This window comes from Zonotrichia albicollis, chromosome 6 (genome assembly GCF_047830755.1).
Source record: "Zonotrichia albicollis isolate bZonAlb1 chromosome 6, bZonAlb1.hap1, whole genome shotgun sequence".
In the NCBI taxonomy this organism is placed as follows: Eukaryota; Metazoa; Chordata; class Aves; order Passeriformes; family Passerellidae; genus Zonotrichia; species Zonotrichia albicollis.
Genome location: NC_133824.1, coordinates 30,165,610 through 30,183,544, shown reverse-complemented (window position 1 = coordinate 30,183,544; position 17,935 = coordinate 30,165,610). Strand labels below are relative to the sequence as shown.

The 17,935-nt window shown below is 39.2% G+C and overlaps 1 protein-coding gene across 1 annotated transcript in view; it reads right to left on the bottom strand.

Annotated features, from left to right (window-relative positions):
- Positions 1–17,935, bottom strand: part of SPTBN5 (spectrin beta, non-erythrocytic 5) — a 90,227-nt gene that overhangs the window by 9,927 nt on the left and 62,365 nt on the right. Inside the window, exons 42-57 of the mRNA XM_005480004.3 lie at positions 17,119–17,240; positions 16,322–16,484; positions 14,266–14,454; positions 13,402–13,479; positions 11,827–11,999; positions 10,677–10,767; positions 9,894–10,040; positions 8,601–8,738; positions 7,615–7,871; positions 7,278–7,464; positions 4,734–4,946; positions 4,166–4,362; positions 3,377–3,581; positions 2,476–2,670; positions 1,213–1,368; positions 428–645 (exon numbers count right to left, since the gene is read on the bottom strand). Coding sequence (XP_005480061.2) covers positions 428–645; positions 1,213–1,368; positions 2,476–2,670; positions 3,377–3,581; positions 4,166–4,362; positions 4,734–4,946; positions 7,278–7,464; positions 7,615–7,871; positions 8,601–8,738; positions 9,894–10,040; positions 10,677–10,767; positions 11,827–11,999; positions 13,402–13,479; positions 14,266–14,454; positions 16,322–16,484; positions 17,119–17,240 — 2,729 coding nt within the window. The remainder of the gene's footprint in view (positions 1–427; positions 646–1,212; positions 1,369–2,475; positions 2,671–3,376; positions 3,582–4,165; positions 4,363–4,733; positions 4,947–7,277; positions 7,465–7,614; positions 7,872–8,600; positions 8,739–9,893; positions 10,041–10,676; positions 10,768–11,826; positions 12,000–13,401; positions 13,480–14,265; positions 14,455–16,321; positions 16,485–17,118; positions 17,241–17,935) is intronic.

The window sequence follows — 17,935 nt, the reverse complement described above, 5'->3', positions numbered from 1 at the left end:
GAAAAAGGGGCACTCGTGTCTATGCAGGTGTACAAATTACTTCACTATCTAACCCTACCTTTCTACAGAATCAACAGCATTTTCAATTGAAATTGTGAAACTACCAAATTTATGCACAGGGATGGAATTCTCCAGAGGGCTGTTTAGGGACTGTCTAGGAATTAGTCTAAAAAAAGTGTCTTTGTCATGCGCACTGTGCTGAGGCATCATGGTCACCTCTGATATCTGGTAAATTCCGTGAATTTAAATTTAAATTTAAATTCCACTGTTGAGGAGATGCCATGGGTTATTGTTCAAAGAGATTTGAAAGCAAGCTGCAGAGCACCTGGGGCAGGAATCAAATAACTAACAGCTATAATTTAGAAAATCCTCTGCGGGAAAGACAAGAAATAAGGCCCACTGCCAAACTCAAGGGGCCAATACATACATCAGCTCCCTGCAGTCATTGAAGTAGAGCTGGACTTGTTCTGCCTGGCTCAGTCTTGCCTTCCTCTCCAGAAACTTTTTGTCCAAGTTTTCCCAGCACTCATCCACATCTGTGAGTCTCTCCATGATGTTCTCCTTAACTTGAGGGTACGTGCGGCTGAGGTGCCAAGCGTCTCCTCGAATCCGTTCCAGCTCTTTCATGATGACTCCCAGATCTCTCTGGAACGGAGACAGAATGGATTGTAAGATCAAGTCACTACTTAGTTCTATCAAAAGTGGATTTAACAATGCTGCATATATTTTCTACACTCTGGCTGTACAGAGGCTCGAAATATGAATGCCTCTCAGTTTTCCTTTAATGCCTTGTTCATCATTAAACATAAAAGAAACTTTTTTAGACATGAGACAGATTATTTTGATAAATGTGGAGTTGAAGTTTCCCATGGTTCAGCTGACACCTTTGCAATTATCATAACAGAGATTTTAGAAGAGAAGTTTATCCTTCAAAACAAAAGCATTTGCTTTGAAGCATATATTATCATTATATATCATAGCATATATAATAATATCATTATTATATATCATAGCATATAATAAAGAAGAATATAATATTCCAATGTTAAAAACAGGAGGAAAAAGCCCTCTTCTCTGAGGCACAAAGAATATTTTAAGGATACAATAAATTTGTCTTGTAAGTAAGGCCTTTAAGAGGCATCAGTCAAGAAGCAGTCTCTTTTTTTTGCCATCTATGCTTTTCTGCTACTGCTTCATCACAGATCCTCTTACCTCTACTCCCTCAAGATGGCTGAGAAGTGTCTGTACACCTGGAAGATCATAACCATAATCTTCTATATCTACCACTGCCTCTTTCTCCTGCATCCAGCCCTTTACTTCATCCACATCATGGTCATACTGGTGAACTTGACGGGCTGCTCTTAGATTCTGGAATAAGAAAGTAATTTAATGGTAATACTCTACAGCATTTTGTGTCTACAACATGAAGAAAGGTAACCCCAGTATGTTAAAATGCAGTACAAAATCACTGGGGATTTTGAGAGGGAATGAAATATCTTCCCCATTAAGTCACCTGAAAGTGAGGTGTTAACCTGGGATCCCCAAGTTCTGTTGGACAATGGAAAGAAACAAATGTCTCCAAAGAGCAATTTATCCCTACAGATGAGGAATTATCAAAATGGAGAGCATGAATTGCCCTCTTAAAGTAGCTCTCTACATCACAGAGGTTGTCTTAAAATACTACTTGGAATAAAATCTACACTGCAAACAGTGAAAATAAATTAAGCAAAAATTATGCTTTTCTGAAATGAGAGTATTAAAAAAAAGTTCTAATACTAGTCTATAGTCAAACTTCATATCAACAATTGCCATGCATTTATTTCTGCTAACAGAAAATAGTGGGCTTGAGCTACCTCATAAGCAACAGGTCATGCAACAGTAGCGAAAAAAATGATTGAGGACATCTGATGATTTATATTCTCCTTACAACAAACAAAAATGTTGAGTTCTGTGTGTCACCTCTGCTTTTCCATACATATCTGTGACTGCAGTTTCCTGAGGGGGAGTGAGCAGATTTAACACCCAACTGCTATCTAAAGGTAGGGGGCTGGCTCTGTGTCCTCCACCACATTCTCTTCCATATGCCTTCTTTGATTTCAAGAAGTTAACTCAGCAAAAATCCTGGAGAATTTTGATCATGTTACATAAGTAGTTCCATAAAAAGACTGATAAGTGGCAGAGCCAGACTCCTGTTAGTGGCGGTAAATTGTTGGATTTGCTTTGTTTTTCAGGAAACTGAAGTTAGCAGTGAACTAAGGAAAACAATTACCCAGCGCTGATAAGCATCTTTCAAGTATAAACCTTGCTAGGAACAGTAGGGTAAGCAGTGGCTATAAAGGGAGATGAATCTAGAAAAAATTGAACAAAATGTACTCATTGCCCCTGTAAACCTTGTGTTTCAACATGAGTTTGGGAAAGAAAGGGCATGGGAGGCTGCGAGGAAATCAATGCCCCAGTTTTTAAAATATTTCCTACCTCTGTCCTTATATCAATGGCATTGCATAGTTTCTCCCACATTTCATTGATTTGCTTAGTTCTCTTCTGGATAACATCCATCTTGCTGTGGCCTTCCTTATCCAGTTTAGATGCTAGCTCATTTAAGGAGACAACTTTGGAATGTCCCAGAGGTTTCATCTCATTTACAAAATCTTTAAACTTTTTCTCCAGCACCTGCAGAATAAATGGGCACACAAATTTAGATAAAGAATTTCGGCCTACCTCCATGAGAGAGGCAGAAGGAATCACTTTCTCTGCTCTGTATAACACAAAAGCTATGCACTGCAATCTACAAGTGCAAATTGCTTGATAAATCCAAATGACCCAGAGTCAGAGGAAGACATCTTTTGTCTTCATCATTTAACATTCTGTGTCACAGAGAAAAAATAACCACATCCTGACAAGTAGAAGTTGCTCACATCAAAAGTTAATGAACAGAACTTGTCTACATATGCAGCAGTTCCTAGGAGGAGTGGACACTGCTAATTATACCTCTCTGCACTGTGTGCCCCAAGGAGAAATTTATCCTTGAAATTAGCAGCAAGAGATATGAGCACTGCAGCCCACTGCTTTTGACCATAGTCAAATTTTTTAGCTCCTGTCAAATTTATAAGCAGGGCAAGCAATGGAGTGTGCTGACCTCATCTTATTCCAAGAAAAGCCAACTTTCTGATACACCTAGTTTTCTGTTGGAGGATGCTACCTCAGCAAGCCTGTCAAAGCAGACAGAAGCCAGTCTGAGTTCTTGCTGTAGAGATAACAGCTCTGCTTAGTTTTTGTCATTGTAACATGCTTCATTGTCAACAGCTATATAAAAATTGCAGCAAATATATCCCTGCTTTGCCACACCATACATGCAATACTTTTTATTTTCTTTTACCTCAATATCATCTAAGTCCTGCCCATAGTCATCGGACTCTGCTACAGAGAGTTTACTGGAAAGCCATGCATCTACCAGCTGGAATTCTCTTTCAAACTGATAGAGCTGGAGTTGTTCTTGCAGGCGTTTTCTCTGGGTGTCAGACTTCTGTAGGAGAGACTGATAGTCTGCTAGGATCCCCTGGAGCTTTGAAAGTATTACTGAACTGCAAAGAATAAGAAGCAGAAAGTATGTCTTTGCTTTATGGTTCTTTTTAAATGCTGCTTTTTCTGACAGGTTTAATTTGCAACACCTTTAAAACACAGAATAAACTAGATAAGATCATGGAATGAGTTATGCTGTGCCAATAAACCCAGCTAGCTCAGGAAATTAAGTAAATCATACAAATGGCTGCTCTTTTCCTATCCTTCTCCCCAGATATAGAAACAAACTTTCAATAAAAAACAGTGAACTGTCAGGAATGTTCATTTCCTTTCCCAAGCACAGTGGTTTTTGAACATTTGTGGTAAATTAAAGTTAGATATCTGCTCCTGGGAGTAGATAATGGACAAAGAAGCTGATCTGCATGAAATGGTCTGTTGTTAAAAAAAAAAAAATCTCATGAAAGCATTAAAACAATCATCAAGCTTTTGAGGAGTTCAGTGTGTGTGATGATGATGATGGAGGGATGGATGATCCCTGAAATCTTATTTCTGAATGAGCCATCAAACACAGTTGAACTTTTCTTTATTTGCCTTCTCTGGGCATTTCTGTCAGACGTGGAGGAGAAACCTGTTTTTACTTTCGTACCTCTCTGGACTGTCTTTGTTTATTAAGCTGGCTCCTGTCTCCTGTATTTTCTCGATCCTCAACCTGAAGCTATCCATGTCCAGTTTGGTAGCTTCAAGTTTACGAAGTAAAACTTGTGTGGATTCTTCATTCTTCCCGTAATCAGAGGTCTCCAGAATGAAACTCCTCTCTGCCAGCCATGCCTCCACCTCCAGCAGCTGTATAACATACAGGGATGAGCCTTGATACAGCTTTAGGTCAAGACAAAGAAAACTAAAAGCAGTGGTGCACTGACACATCAGTGAACACAGAGAGCGCCTTAGATGTGTTCATCTAATGCAATCTAGCAGACACCATTCCAAAAAATGTGTACCCAGAACCCAGTAATTGCAGTTACATGTTACTCACTGCCATTTGTTGGGAAGATAACTGTTGCTTCTCCACTGTATCCTTATTTACCAGATATGAAAAATCAAGGCAGTGTGAATTCTGCTTCTTTCTCAGCACTTACATCCATTCAACAATATAGGTGCCAGTTGTTTTAAGAAAAGAAATTAAAAAAATAAAATCTCCCAGGAACCATCCTTACCTCATTTAGGAACAGATGGGCCTCATAGGACTGCATAAGCCTCTGTCTCCTCTCTTGAGCTTCTGCCTTCAAGGTCTCTACAGAAGTCTCAAGCTCCTTCAGATGCTCTAAAATCTTGCGAGAGGCTGAGTGTCCTCCCCTTACCAGTTTCTGTCCTGTACTGATCACTGCTTTGGTCAAAGCATCTCGGCTGTTAATCTCATTCTCCAGGTTCTGGAAAGAGTAAAGAGCAAAATGATAGACCAAAAATTCAAGTTATGGAATTTTTATTCCAGAAAATGTAGTCATGCAATTCCTTTATAAATTTGCTTTCTCTTCACAAAGATGGGTCAGAGGTACAAAGTCTGAGTGCATGCTTGGATTGGAGTGGAGGACTTTTTTTGGGGTGAAGCAGTGATCATAGAAATCAAATTTAGCCATGAAGCTTGAACTTTGATGTATATCTACCTGAGAGTATGGAGGGAAAAGGTTCAATTTGCCTGCATGTTACTATTTATCACTTGCCAATGCTTTTGTAGAAGACACATCTTTGCATAGCAGCCACTGTAAACACTGTGGGTACACCAGTGCCAGGCAGCCAACAGGACAAGGAGAGAAGAAACCACCTCAAACCAATTCTCAAGGGCTTTACTTGAAATTAATTTTTGAAGACTGGTAGATGTTAAAATTATATGCATCCCTCCATATACTCTCCCCCGGGTAGGCAAGGCCCATGCTGTGGTTTTTCTGTGAGCATACATGCATTTCTGTGAGCATACATGCTTTCTTTGGCTGACTGTGCCTGAGCACCACTATTTTACCATTTCTCTGTTTAATTTCACAGCTATGAATAAGAAGGTTCAGAGTTAGACTGCAGTGCTCTGTTAATGTAGAAGAGATGCCCTCTATGAGGAGAGGAGTTGCTTTCTCAACTCAAGTGTCAAACTTGGCTGGAAAAAGCTCTGATTCTAATCTTGCCTTTAACTTCCCCCTATTGATTTCAAGATGTTGTTGAAAAGTAACACCATGTCTTTTCCAAGCCAAGCAGCTGTTTGAAGGCAAAATATATTTGTGTGTAAATGCTGTTTTGCAAGGCAGCTTCTTTTTTTTTCTTCCTTAGGAAGAAGGTTTTAATACAGTTTACTCACAATCTCTTTTGTGGCAACAAATCAAGGAATGAATTTTGCAAATCTGGCTCAATAGGACAAACAATAGAGGTGGAACTAACAGAATATTCAATTCTTGACTGTTAAGTCAATTCTGACATTTGCTTGCTTGTAAACCAACATTAAAAAGAAAGTGCACAGGCTGTAGCTAATAATTTTTGAGAATTAAAAGCTTATATTTTAATCCTGTTTCCAGAAGAATAGTAAGTAAAATGTCAGAGAATTTTATTATGCACCGATTTTATGGTATATATCTCCCACTCTCACAGTTAGTTGAAACATTTTGAGATGTAGCCAATTAACAAAAAATTAATCATAGACTAAAGCAGTATCTTCTCTGTTCCTTCAGTTATTTGAAATATTTTTACAGATTAATTCAGCTCAAGCATTCTTTTCTTCTGTGAACTTAATTACTTTCTTACCATGCCAACGAGCTCATAAATTTTAGGAGTAATTGCACACAAAACAACATTTATGTTATTAATCATGATGAAACAAGTTTTTCATTCTTACTATTTCACAATGATAGCACCAGATGCTTGGGCTTTCTCTCTTTCTGACTGTGTCTATCACACACATTGACAATTTATAGGATCTCCTGTCTTTCCCAATCCTAATGCAGCTTGCACAGATCTCTCCAAAAGTCATTTACATGGCACTTAAATGGGATGTCACATGCTAATACTAATATTAAATACCAATAGCTGCTGGCAAATCTTAGCAGGAATATTTTTTCTTCCACCTTGTATTTGCCAAGAGAGAGTACTCCTTATTAAAGAACCATCAGGAAGGTATTTATTGGTATTTGAGATGACAGTATTCCAGGCACTGCTTTCTCTGATGGCCCATCTGAACCTTGTGAAATATTTCAGCGGTTGTCTTGAAAGCTACCACTGGAGTGAACGTCAGCTAGCAAAATAATTCCCTGTTAACTCCCTCCCTCCCTCCCTTCATCAGAGCTGAAAAAGTTTTTGCGAAAAATATTTTCCTGGGAGCTTATCCTGAGACATCTGAGCAATGAGCTTTCTTGGATCTACTGAGTTTGAAAGCATTTTGTTAGGACCAAAGAACCTATGAAAATATGCACAAGTTTGTAAAATCTATTTTGTATTGAAAGGGCCTGGGTTTGAACTCAGTTCACAGAAACAGCCAAGGTGACCACAGAAGGTCTGTGGTGTGGTACTTGCACCACTGCAATGGTAAGCAGGATGGCATCCTGCATGTTGCCAAGTCATGGACAGATCCTTGAAAAAGAAAAGGATAAAAATGATGCCTGGCATGCTGACTCCTGTTAGCCAAAGCACAGCAGATGAAGTTTGCTAGAGACAAATTGAATTAAGTGTTTTCTATTTAATTCTAAAGACTGATTCTTTATTTGATTCTAAAGACATGACACTACCTGGTGCTTTTCCTGTAGACTCTGAATGGTAACCAGGGATTGGCCATAATCCTTGGAGGAAGCCATGGGGAGCTTCTCATGAACCCAAGCCAACTCCTCATCAACATCTCGGAAGAACTGGTACTGCAGTCTGCTTGCCTCCAGACTTGCCCGCCTCTCCTGCAGAGGGTCACGTAGCCTTTTGTATCTGTGGGTTTTAAAGGTAATCCAGTGAGGACTACAGATTGATAAGGAATGAATGCAAAACACTCATTTCAGAATAGTGTAGAGAAGGAAAGAAAAAAGAATATTCAGGGAAGAAAAAAGCTGGCAGAAGACAGACCAGGCTCTCACGCACCTCTGCACCAGTTCATCGACTTTCTCTTCTAGTTCATCAGCAAGGAAATGTTTCTCCTTCTGGAACTGCTGAGCTGTGACCACAAGCTCTTGCAGCCGGTCCCTACGGGCAGCAATGTCTTCCTCCAGTTCCTCTTGTTTCTTCAGATGACTGTTCAAAACCACCAGATCACTGTCATTGTATGGTGCTTTCAGGTCATTTTCCACACCTTCCAACCATTTCTCCGTGTCCTCTACATTTCGCTGAAAATGAAGACCCTGAGAACAAGCAAGAAGAAAAAATAATTTAAACCTTTAGGACAGATAATGTGATGTGAAAATCTCAGCCACTTGCAGTAAAGATTGCACACACTGCTCAGTGAACTTTTCCCATACACAATGGTGGTGCAAATGAAGAAGAGAATTCAGTCATGGTAAAGACAAGAACAGACGCATTGAACATCAATAGCTTATCTTACTTGTGTTGCACAAATGCAGATCATGGACATAGCATCTTTTAAAAAAAGAACATTTAAAGGCAGAGCTCTGTTTTATAACCACAGATTTTCTGATAGCCCAAGCAAGCATAACTCACAGTCATGAGAATTCATGTGCCTGGAGCTAGAAAAATGAAAAGCAGCTGTAGGTTTCTTTCTCAATGTGCTGGAGAAAAGATGCCCTTGAGAAAGATGCAGAGTTGACACATTTGAGGAAACACATTTTTCCTCAGTAACTTTCTTTGGAATCAGGATCTAAACCAGCAGCAGAAAGCAGAATGGAGCCCAGAGGATACAAATCCTCTTCCCTCCATAGGGATCTCCAATTTTCCTGCCAATTCCATTCAGTCAGTCCACACTTAGCAGATTCTTTGCAATAATGGTCTTGAGAAATCGGGCTGGATTGTATCAAGTGACATTTGTAGATGAGACATGTAGCAAGGCAGCTGTGCTATCTCTGGAAAAGACACCAAGATCCAGCCACTGGCATCCCTGTTACCACTGGCATTACCTTGTAAGCATCCTGCAGTTTGGTCCATTTATCCTGGCAGCTTGCTAGCAGCTCTTCCCACAGCTCTTCCATTTCTTGTAGTCTGGACTGAATGGCTTCTGGGGCATAGTGCCTCTCATGGAGCATCTTCTCCCCTTCCTATGTCAGAAGGAACAGGCAACATATTCTTCCTTTGCTGAATGCACTAGAATATACCACTTTTGCCTTCATCATCAAAGTCTAACAGCACTCTTTTGTAAAGGGCCAGCTGCAACCTTCACCTCCTGACATAATAGATGGAGAGATTGCAAAGACAGAGAAAAATCTAATAAAGACAAAAGGCTTACTAAAATTAGGGCAGAAACTGCACAGCAAGAGAAGCAAGAGGCACAGCAAGTGAAAGGTGCTATACTAGGTCAGTAGGTGTTCTACTAGGACTAGCACAAATACTAGGATTATTCCCAACTAAGAAGGCAGGGCATCATGAAATAATGTGAAAGAGATTGTGCAAATAAGTCTATAAAACCAGATATTTTTCCTGAGGATTGTAGCTTCACCCTTTAACCCCCTCTTGTCGTGTCTGCAAACAGGGGGATTGAAAAAGAGAAGAAAGGAAAGAAAAGAAAGAAAAGAGAAAAGAAAAAGGAAAAAAGAAAAGTAGAGGTGTTTCTAAGATGCAGGTGAATCTGGAGGGGGCAATCTACTTTTAATGTAGTAATCTATTGCAAAATACATCCAGTAAGCACTGTGCTGAAAATAAAATTAATAAACATGTTACAGTCTGTCCTTCCAAACTTATCATCTGATCACAGCTTCTGCCAAATATCTGACAAGTCTTGTCAGGCTTCCTTCATATCTCGCCTACTAACGTGTCTCTGCAAAGGAAGCACTTGAAAACTATCCTTTTTGTTGGATACACCTTACATGTCTTGTTAAGGCTGTACATCCAATCAGATAGATTCTCTGCTGGAAATAAACAAGGATTCCTCTAAAGTGGCATTCACCCAGAGAGATGTCCCTAAAGTCAGTGGATTGAATCTTTTATTGCAGGTCCCCATCTGTTTCCATTGCATGCACAGTGAACAGGCAGAGCCTGCTCACACTAGATAGTAAGAGAGTGAAGAAAGAGATGGACACAGAAAATTCTTGGTGGACTAAAAGAATAAGCTTCTCAGTATACTCAGAGTCAACATGGACAATACCAGTGAGAGGACAGTGACTCCCTCTCCCTTGGTTGAGATCACTGTATTCACACTGTCTGCAGAGTCTTTCATGCCAGTTCCCCACCCTTGCCCAAAACCCCGCTTCTCTCACTGATTTGATGGAGTCCAAGTGATTTCTATTGGCCATGATCTCTGCTTGGAAAGCCTGGTGCCTCTGCAGTTTGGTCTGCAGATTGCTTGGATCCTTCCAGCTATCATCCTGGGCAATGCTGTTCTTCTCATTAATCCAGGCAGCCACCTGTGAGGAGGGAAGAACAGAAATAAACAAAATCTTCAGTGTTTCTTCAGTTTCTTCAGCTCCAGCCTGCAGGCTGTCCTCTTATATGTATAAAACAGGGAACTGGGAAATGGGGACCAAAATGAGTTGTCCTTCAGAGGTTCTGCTTCCCATAGCTCCTCCTGCCCTTCATGAGGTCACCCCTATATGTTTGTTTACTAGCACTGTTGTCTGGAAAGGGAGCTTCTCCATCAGATAGCCCCCATGCAGTGAGAAAATGCATGGGCACATGTGTGCATGGGGGAGCATAGACAATGATCACCCTATTTCTAACCCATTGTCAGTATCTCACAAAAAAAGAACTAATTTTTTCTTCTTTTTTTTTTTTTTTAATGACGGCACATTCCCTTCTAATGCATTTATTTTTTCTGCATTTTGCTGTTTTCCAGTGTACAGTAGATCTTTCATTTACTACACTAGACTAGAGGAAAGAATCGAAAAATATCCCTTCATCCTTATCCTCATCTTTCCCAATATTATCTCATTCCAGGCTCAGTTCCTTGATTTTCCTCACAGCAAATCTGTCTGGGCATTCAGAGCTATGCAGCACAGCATATTTTAAGAAACCAGAATATTATGAATCCTGTGTAATTTTACCTCAAAAGAATTCTTCAGGAACTTCTGCAGAAGCCTTGATTCCTCTAGCAAATGTCTGCGAGCAGCAGCATTCTCCAGCAGTCTCTGTTTTCTGAGATGAAGACAGATATGTGAGGTAAAAGTCACAGAATGAATTAGATAGATAAGGGTTTTCAAATTTCACCTCTAAAACACACATGATCAAATCCTCCATTCCCTAGGAGGGAAATGTCCATGACATGCAGATTCCCTTGATCCAGCTGTCAGAGAAAATGCCCAGGACGCTGTAGGAAAGATTGCGAGCTGACAGATATCCTACAAGTTCTGTGTACATGGTATCTGCCTCTGGAAATCACCATTATTGCCTTTCAGGATTCAAGAGAACATAAACTCAGCATGTTTCTTATGTGGAAATCCTGCAAATGTGATGGTGTTTGTCATGGATAAACTAAAGCTACACCATCCTTTAGATTTTTTTTCCCCACGTTTGGACCTGCAGCCCTTTATTAGTGTTAATGTAGATGTGAGATATTAATAAATCATATAAAATTAGAAAACATTAACAAATCAGTATGTTCACTTGAATCAAAGGGGACTTCCAGTCTCTTTTCATAATTTTATGTAGCTCTTTTCATCTACCAGAGCAGGGAATACAACTGCTTTTACTTCAGCACTTGTTTAAGATTAACAATATGCAAATTGTTAGTAGCAATAAAGTAATTCACACTACAGGGCAAGATCTGATCAGAAAATTTGCAAATGCGCTAATGGATAATCTGAGTGGGGCTTAAAGATCAACCCCATTAGAGCAGAGAAAAGCCGTTGTCTAGGAAATGACCTTTCTTGATAGTATTTAATGATAATTAAGTATTTTATAGCTTGGCAGGCCTTCTGTTTGCAGCACTGTTCAGAATGAGCATCACAGCACTGTCCCTAAGGCCAGGCCAAAATTAAAGAGAAACTGCCTTTTTCTGAATCCTGCTCCCTCTCCTCTTAATTGCTTTTTGGAATGAAATACAGCCAATTTGGGAAGACTCCAGTGCAAAGCATGAAGTTGAGCAAATGCAAACCAGCTTACAGTTCTCTTGATTCATTTAAAGATAATAATCACAGGAAGAGGGTGTCATTGCAGAAGAGATTGGTGGCTGACATGGGAAGGATTTGACTTTACCTCCTCAGAACAGCCTGGCATCTGCTGCTGATATTTTCTGAGTCATAGTGCTTGTTCTGTGTTAGCAGCTGAGCAAATGAAGCCATCTCATTGATTTTCTCCATCTGAGCTTCCAGGGCTTTTTCAAACTGTGTGTGTTTCCACTGCAGGCTCTCCACACTAGACACTGAGTCCTGGAGAGAATTCAACAAAGGGAAGCTGCTTTCAGACAGAGTTTTTCCATCCAAAACACTGATAATCCAGAAGATAAAAAACTAGTTGTCAAGAAATTTTTTTGTTCCTTGGAATTGATTGGCATTGATCTGACACTTGGGACCTAAATATTGTTCCATGCAAGGTCTGAAGCCATCATTTCAGTGCTGGATGCTTAGCTTCTCGTGCATATTGTTGTGCTGGTTAGAACACATAACGTCTCAGGAATTGAAACATCAGCCCCTAATTTTAAATCAGTCTTAAGACAGATGCCATGTTGAAAGTAAACGTGGGATGCCAAACTGAAATCAGAGTTAAGTGAGCAAATACGTCACAGAAGGAGTTTAAAATTAGAGTCCCAATTTCAACCCATGGAATTTGGAAGAGCTCAGATCCAGATTTGAATTTGAGGATTGGAGTCTGACATTACATTTAATCTGCAGAGAAACAGTTCTTGTAATGTTTGTGAAAACCAAGATTAATGACTCAGAGTTCTCCTTTCAGCACACCTCTGCACTTTAATTATAGAACCAGTGGTGTCAAACTGTTGTTATCCCAGTAAACTCTGCTTCTCCACTATTCTAAAGGAAGCAATAAGCTCACATCAAATGGGTCAGAAAAACCACTAAACTTCTGGGTGCTTACATGAGTCATTGGATGGGAAATTACTCACAGAGCATTTTCTGCACATTGTTAAGCTAAATGTGATTGGATGAGTCCTTCTAAGTCTGTACTGTAATGAAGGGACTGCAAATACACTGAACTCTGAGATGTTTTTGTAGCACCTGCAGAGGCAACTAATTTAGTAGCACTACCTATAGAAGGTGTAAGGTGAGCTAAGTGTCAGAATGCAAATCCAGCATCCTGAGCAGCTTTTGCAGCCCATGCATCAGTCTGCAGTTTCAGTTATTGCAGCGTTACTGATACCTGTGCTAGGCAATTTAAAGCTACACTGGGTATGCCAGCAGTGACAGCAGTGATGGCTTGCACACTGCTGGCAAATGTATTTGGGTCGGATAGGACAAGCCAGGCTGAATGGGGCATTGAACAACCTGGCTGTTGGGAGGTGTCCCTGCCCATGGCAGGGGGGCTGGAAATGGATGGTCTTTCAGGTCCATTCCAACCCAAACCATGCTAGAGTTTCATGTTTCTGTGAAGTCTCATTTTCCTGCTATACTCAGAGCAGTTGGATTGTTCCATTACTCTTAGAGTCCCATCCTGTGTAAAGTACCAAGGAAAGAAATCTGATCCTAAACCACCAACAGGGCAGAGCAGTAATTTCAGAAGGAGAAAGAGCACAGGAAGATTCAGAGCACATCACTGTAAAGTCCCTTCTCCTCCAGACTGGTTGCAGAGTAAACTGTAATTTCTCAGGGCACATACCCCTAAGTCCTCATTAGCTAGGAAAGCCTCTTTGCTGCTGAGCCAGCTCTCAATCTGTTCCACGTAGCCATAGAATTTCTGTGTAGGAAAAAAAAACCAGCAGTCACAAACATGACAACATGCTGAAATGCTATAAAGCAGAAGCTAACATGACTTCAGCAGAGTATACTGAAAAAACGAAACTTTAATGGTGATTTCAAAAATTAATGTAATACATGAAACAGCATTGAAACTGCCCATACCATAAGATTTAAGTTCCCATATATGTGATGATTTTAGATGGGATTAGTAGCCTAGCTCTTATTTAAAATACTTGACATTCTTCATTGTAGAATCTCTGTTTGAGCAGAAATTTTTAAAGTGAGATGACTCTTACAGAGAAGTATTTCTGGAAAATTGCAGCCAAAATAGTTATTTTATAAGGAAAAAAAGCCAGGAAAAAATACATTATTCTGTCCATGCTAAGTTTTTCTTCAGTTTTTTAAAAATACTCGTCTGGCTCCATGTCTTTTTGGGCAGGTTTTAGAATTTGGAAGAATAGTGATGTTGTGTTATAAGTATGTGTCTTTTTCCAGACGTATGAGAGTTTGACCAAAATTTGCTAAGTTTTACAGTCTTTGAAAAATATATTGGCACATTTTCCACAGAAATTTCTATGATTTGTAGAGGTAAAATTTCTCCAAGTCCTGTCACCACTGAATGTGTTTGGCCCTCAGCATGCCTTCCAGAAACCACTGAAATACAGATGAAACACTGGGTATTATTAGCACATTTTTCATCCTGCCATCTCATAAATTTTCTGCTTTTATCAAGAAAAAACTGTCAGTGGCATGTTTATCCTGTCTTGGATGTCATTTTACTCACCTGTAAATCTTGTGCCTGAAACAATTTAATATATTGCTCTTTCCATGCTTGGATCAGCTCAGACCAGGCTTGCTGCAGTCTGAAGAGGGACTGGCGAATCTCAGGGGTTGCGTAGTGACCAGAATTGCCAAGTTCTCTACCATAGTCACTGAGAGCGTTGAACCTTTCCCCTCGGGCTTCAATCTCCTCCTAAAATACATTACTGAGGTTGATGTCACGGGTTTATGAAAAGCCAGTTATTCAGAATACAGGCCTTGAGGGGAAGAGCTTGGGCTGTAACTTTCCAGCACTAATATTTGCATGGAAAATAATTCATCTTTGAGCTATGTTACTGGAAGGGCATAGAATTGCCTAAGAGAGAGTAAATGTAAATAATAAATGAGTTTATTGGTCCAGGAACAACTGTTTTCCTACAAATGAAAATTGAGATTACGTTAGAAACAGATTAGAAAATACTAAGATATAAATGAACACAATTTCAAACATCCATAATATCATCTCCCAGTCTTCCTACACAAAAGTGGTGCTTTTAAGAAACAGTGCCTAGAACTTTTCCTCTCCCTACAAAGAAGCTTGCATCAGATTTTTGTGTTAAAGACATTCTTTTATTTTGTTTTGTTTTGTTAAAATGAAACACACTCAACTTTTGCACCTGGTCTGAGGAATGAATTATACCCCTACACTGAATCCTGAAGGTGAAAGCATAAAAAGCAATTATGATCCCTGCAAACTGAATGTGGAATTTCTAATGTAGGCAATTTCAAAATGAAATTATGGACTGAAATAATACCATGGACTGAAATAATGCCATGTATTAGCTCATAAACTACCTTAAACACTATGGCATGTACTATTACATTTCTGAAATTAGAACTGCTGCTTTTAGAGATTTTCGGGGTGGTGGTGTTGCCCATTCATAGATAACAGAGTTATAAAATTGCAATTAAAATATTTTTGAAACTCTCATGAGCATCTCGTGTTCAACTCCAGTCTCTCCTATGGACTCTGGTTTGAGCCACTAACCAAAATGAAAAACTCCTCCTTCTTCCCTTGTCTATAATTTTCGTTTAGTCAGTATAAAAACATAATGCCTGAAATCCTCCTTTTCTCTGTGACTGTCTCCTTAGAGCCATTTGGGCTCCTTGACTAACAGATATTAAAGACTTAGATATTGCCACCATTTAAATTCGGAGCACACTACATCAGCGGCTTGTGATATTTTTAATATAACAAATAATTATTAGCAAAAACATTGTTAAGTGATAGGAGAAAGCATTGTAAAAATGGATTACTCTAAAGAAGGAGGGTATTTCAGGTACTTCACAATAAATTCAGGTTTAGAAAATTAATCAGAATCCACAAACTGTGTTAATAATGGGACCCACAAAGCACTGGTTATCAGTAATTATTCTGTGAACAGGATTTGTAGAAGAAGTAAAGTAATTACAAAGAGAATGCAGCACAACAGCTGGAAGATAGCTATGATTCTTGGGAAAAGGTAAAATATTGACTTTTTCCCTAATGTTAATTAAAATTTCACTCCTTTCTGAAAAGAAACCAAAAATATTAGCAAAATTAGCCACCAAAATGTTCATAAGGTAATTATTACTGGGATACGAAGTGTTTCAGAAGGGAATTTGTAGCACCATTCATTGGTAATTTGCTTTGTTTTGTGAAATAAACCACTGATTTTATTTTCTTCTCACGTAAATTAAGTTCACATGAAAAAATCTAGCTCGAAGCAAGGATTAACTGGCATGAAGTTCTTTAGCAATACGAATAAGGAGATAAGCAGCGTGCATGATGTGAGACTGAACCTGTTTTTCACCATCAGGCTTGGACAGCAGTAGAGGTGAGAGCTCATGGGGCTTCTGAGCCTTTTTGCAAAGACACAAGCTGCCAAACAGCCCATGGAACAGCTTTGTCAGTATGTAGGTGATTTTTATCCCCAGCCTGGTACTGAAAACAGCTTTTTTTACCCTGTTATTGACAGAGGCACGCTGTGCACACAGAAGGATTCCCAGCATGGGAAACTGGAGCTACGGAAGACACTTGCCTTTCTCTCCTGATGATCCTCTATCATGCTTTCGGCTTCGCTGGCGCTCTTAGGCAGCCCCCCTGCTTCCATTAAAGCTCTGGTGTTCTGCGCCCAGTCGAGCATCTCCTTCATCTCCAGGTTAAATTTCTGCAGCTGGTACGAGGCTGCCAGCTTCTCCTTCCTGCCACACAAGGTGCAGTTCAGCGTCATCTGAGAGGGAATTATCTAGTTGCCTCTCCCTCCCCATTTGCAGAGAAATGTATCTTAACAGAAGCCAAATGAAATTAATTCAAGTTTTCCCTTACAGTTCCTAAGAGTTCCTCACGTTAACCAAAACCACAGGAGATGCACACTGCCTTGGAGACAACATATTTACAAATATTTCTACATCAGTCCATTACCATAAGAAAGTAAAAAAGACTTCATATCTGTTGCTTACAGCAATGATTACAGATCAGGTTTAAGCCTTTCTTGTTTTGGAAAGATTTGAGGAAAAAAAATCTTCAAGTACCCTCCAAAAATAAGTCTTTCACAAAGGCTTTATGATAGATTTAATTTGGTAGTCTGGAGGCATTTTAGTAACATTATTTAACGGGATAAACCACAAAAACATTGTATTATTTTTCCCAAAGTCACATCAGTGGAACTTCTTGTGTATCAAGTCACACTTTTTCCAACCCAAGTGTCTTAGCTGCCTATGTAAAATTTGTAAAAAATCCTTAAAAAACTTTAGAGACCTCTGACAAGTATGGTTTAGGCCCCAGGGAGCAGCTTTGCTCCTGCTGAGATATATTCAAACAACTGTAAGTCTTCACCTTTGTTTGGCCTGTCCCTGGAGTTGGAGCCAGTTGTTTTTCATCTCCTGTTGCTTCATAGTCAGTTTGTCATTTATGGATGGATTCCTTGTGGAGAGGCGGAAAGATTCCAGTTCCAGTGGCTGGGAAGAGATTTATAGTGGAGTAAATTTATGCCATAAACTTATATTCATTCCTGAGTTTGCCTTTCAGGAAAAATAGTTCATTTTAAGACCCCAGCTCTCAAAGGCAGGTAATTAAATTACAGTAACAAAATATACAAAGGGATATATAATATACAAAAAATAATACATATGCATTTGTGAGCAAACATCTATGTGCAGGCATTGCTTTGCATGCACAAAAGTTAATTTACAATTTAGAAAACAGTTTTTTAGAATATGGACAAACAGATTGGAAAATGAAGAGCATTCTAACTTCTATTAGCAGTCTGATGGATGCTCATCAACTCAGGTTTAACGTTGAAAACTTTGTTGTAAAATTCTATCAAGTTGATTAAAATTAAAAATTTTAATTCTGCAGAACAAAAAAATAAAACAGGCTGGTTTTAATCCTTAAAAATGAACAGTTATTGTACTATTGTAAAGAAAAAGTTTTTCATGTTTTCTATATGAAAGGGCCAACAGTGAAAAAACGTGAGAGGTTTTCATTGAATTTCTACTACTGCTCAACAGGATTTATTTCTTTTTAGTAAAAATATACAAATATAAAGAAGCTTAGACCCATATTTAATGCTCAATTTAATTTAGTCCTAGATGATGCAAACTGACCAGTTTTTACAAAAGCCAGACTGGATCAAGCAGGCAGTTGTAACCTA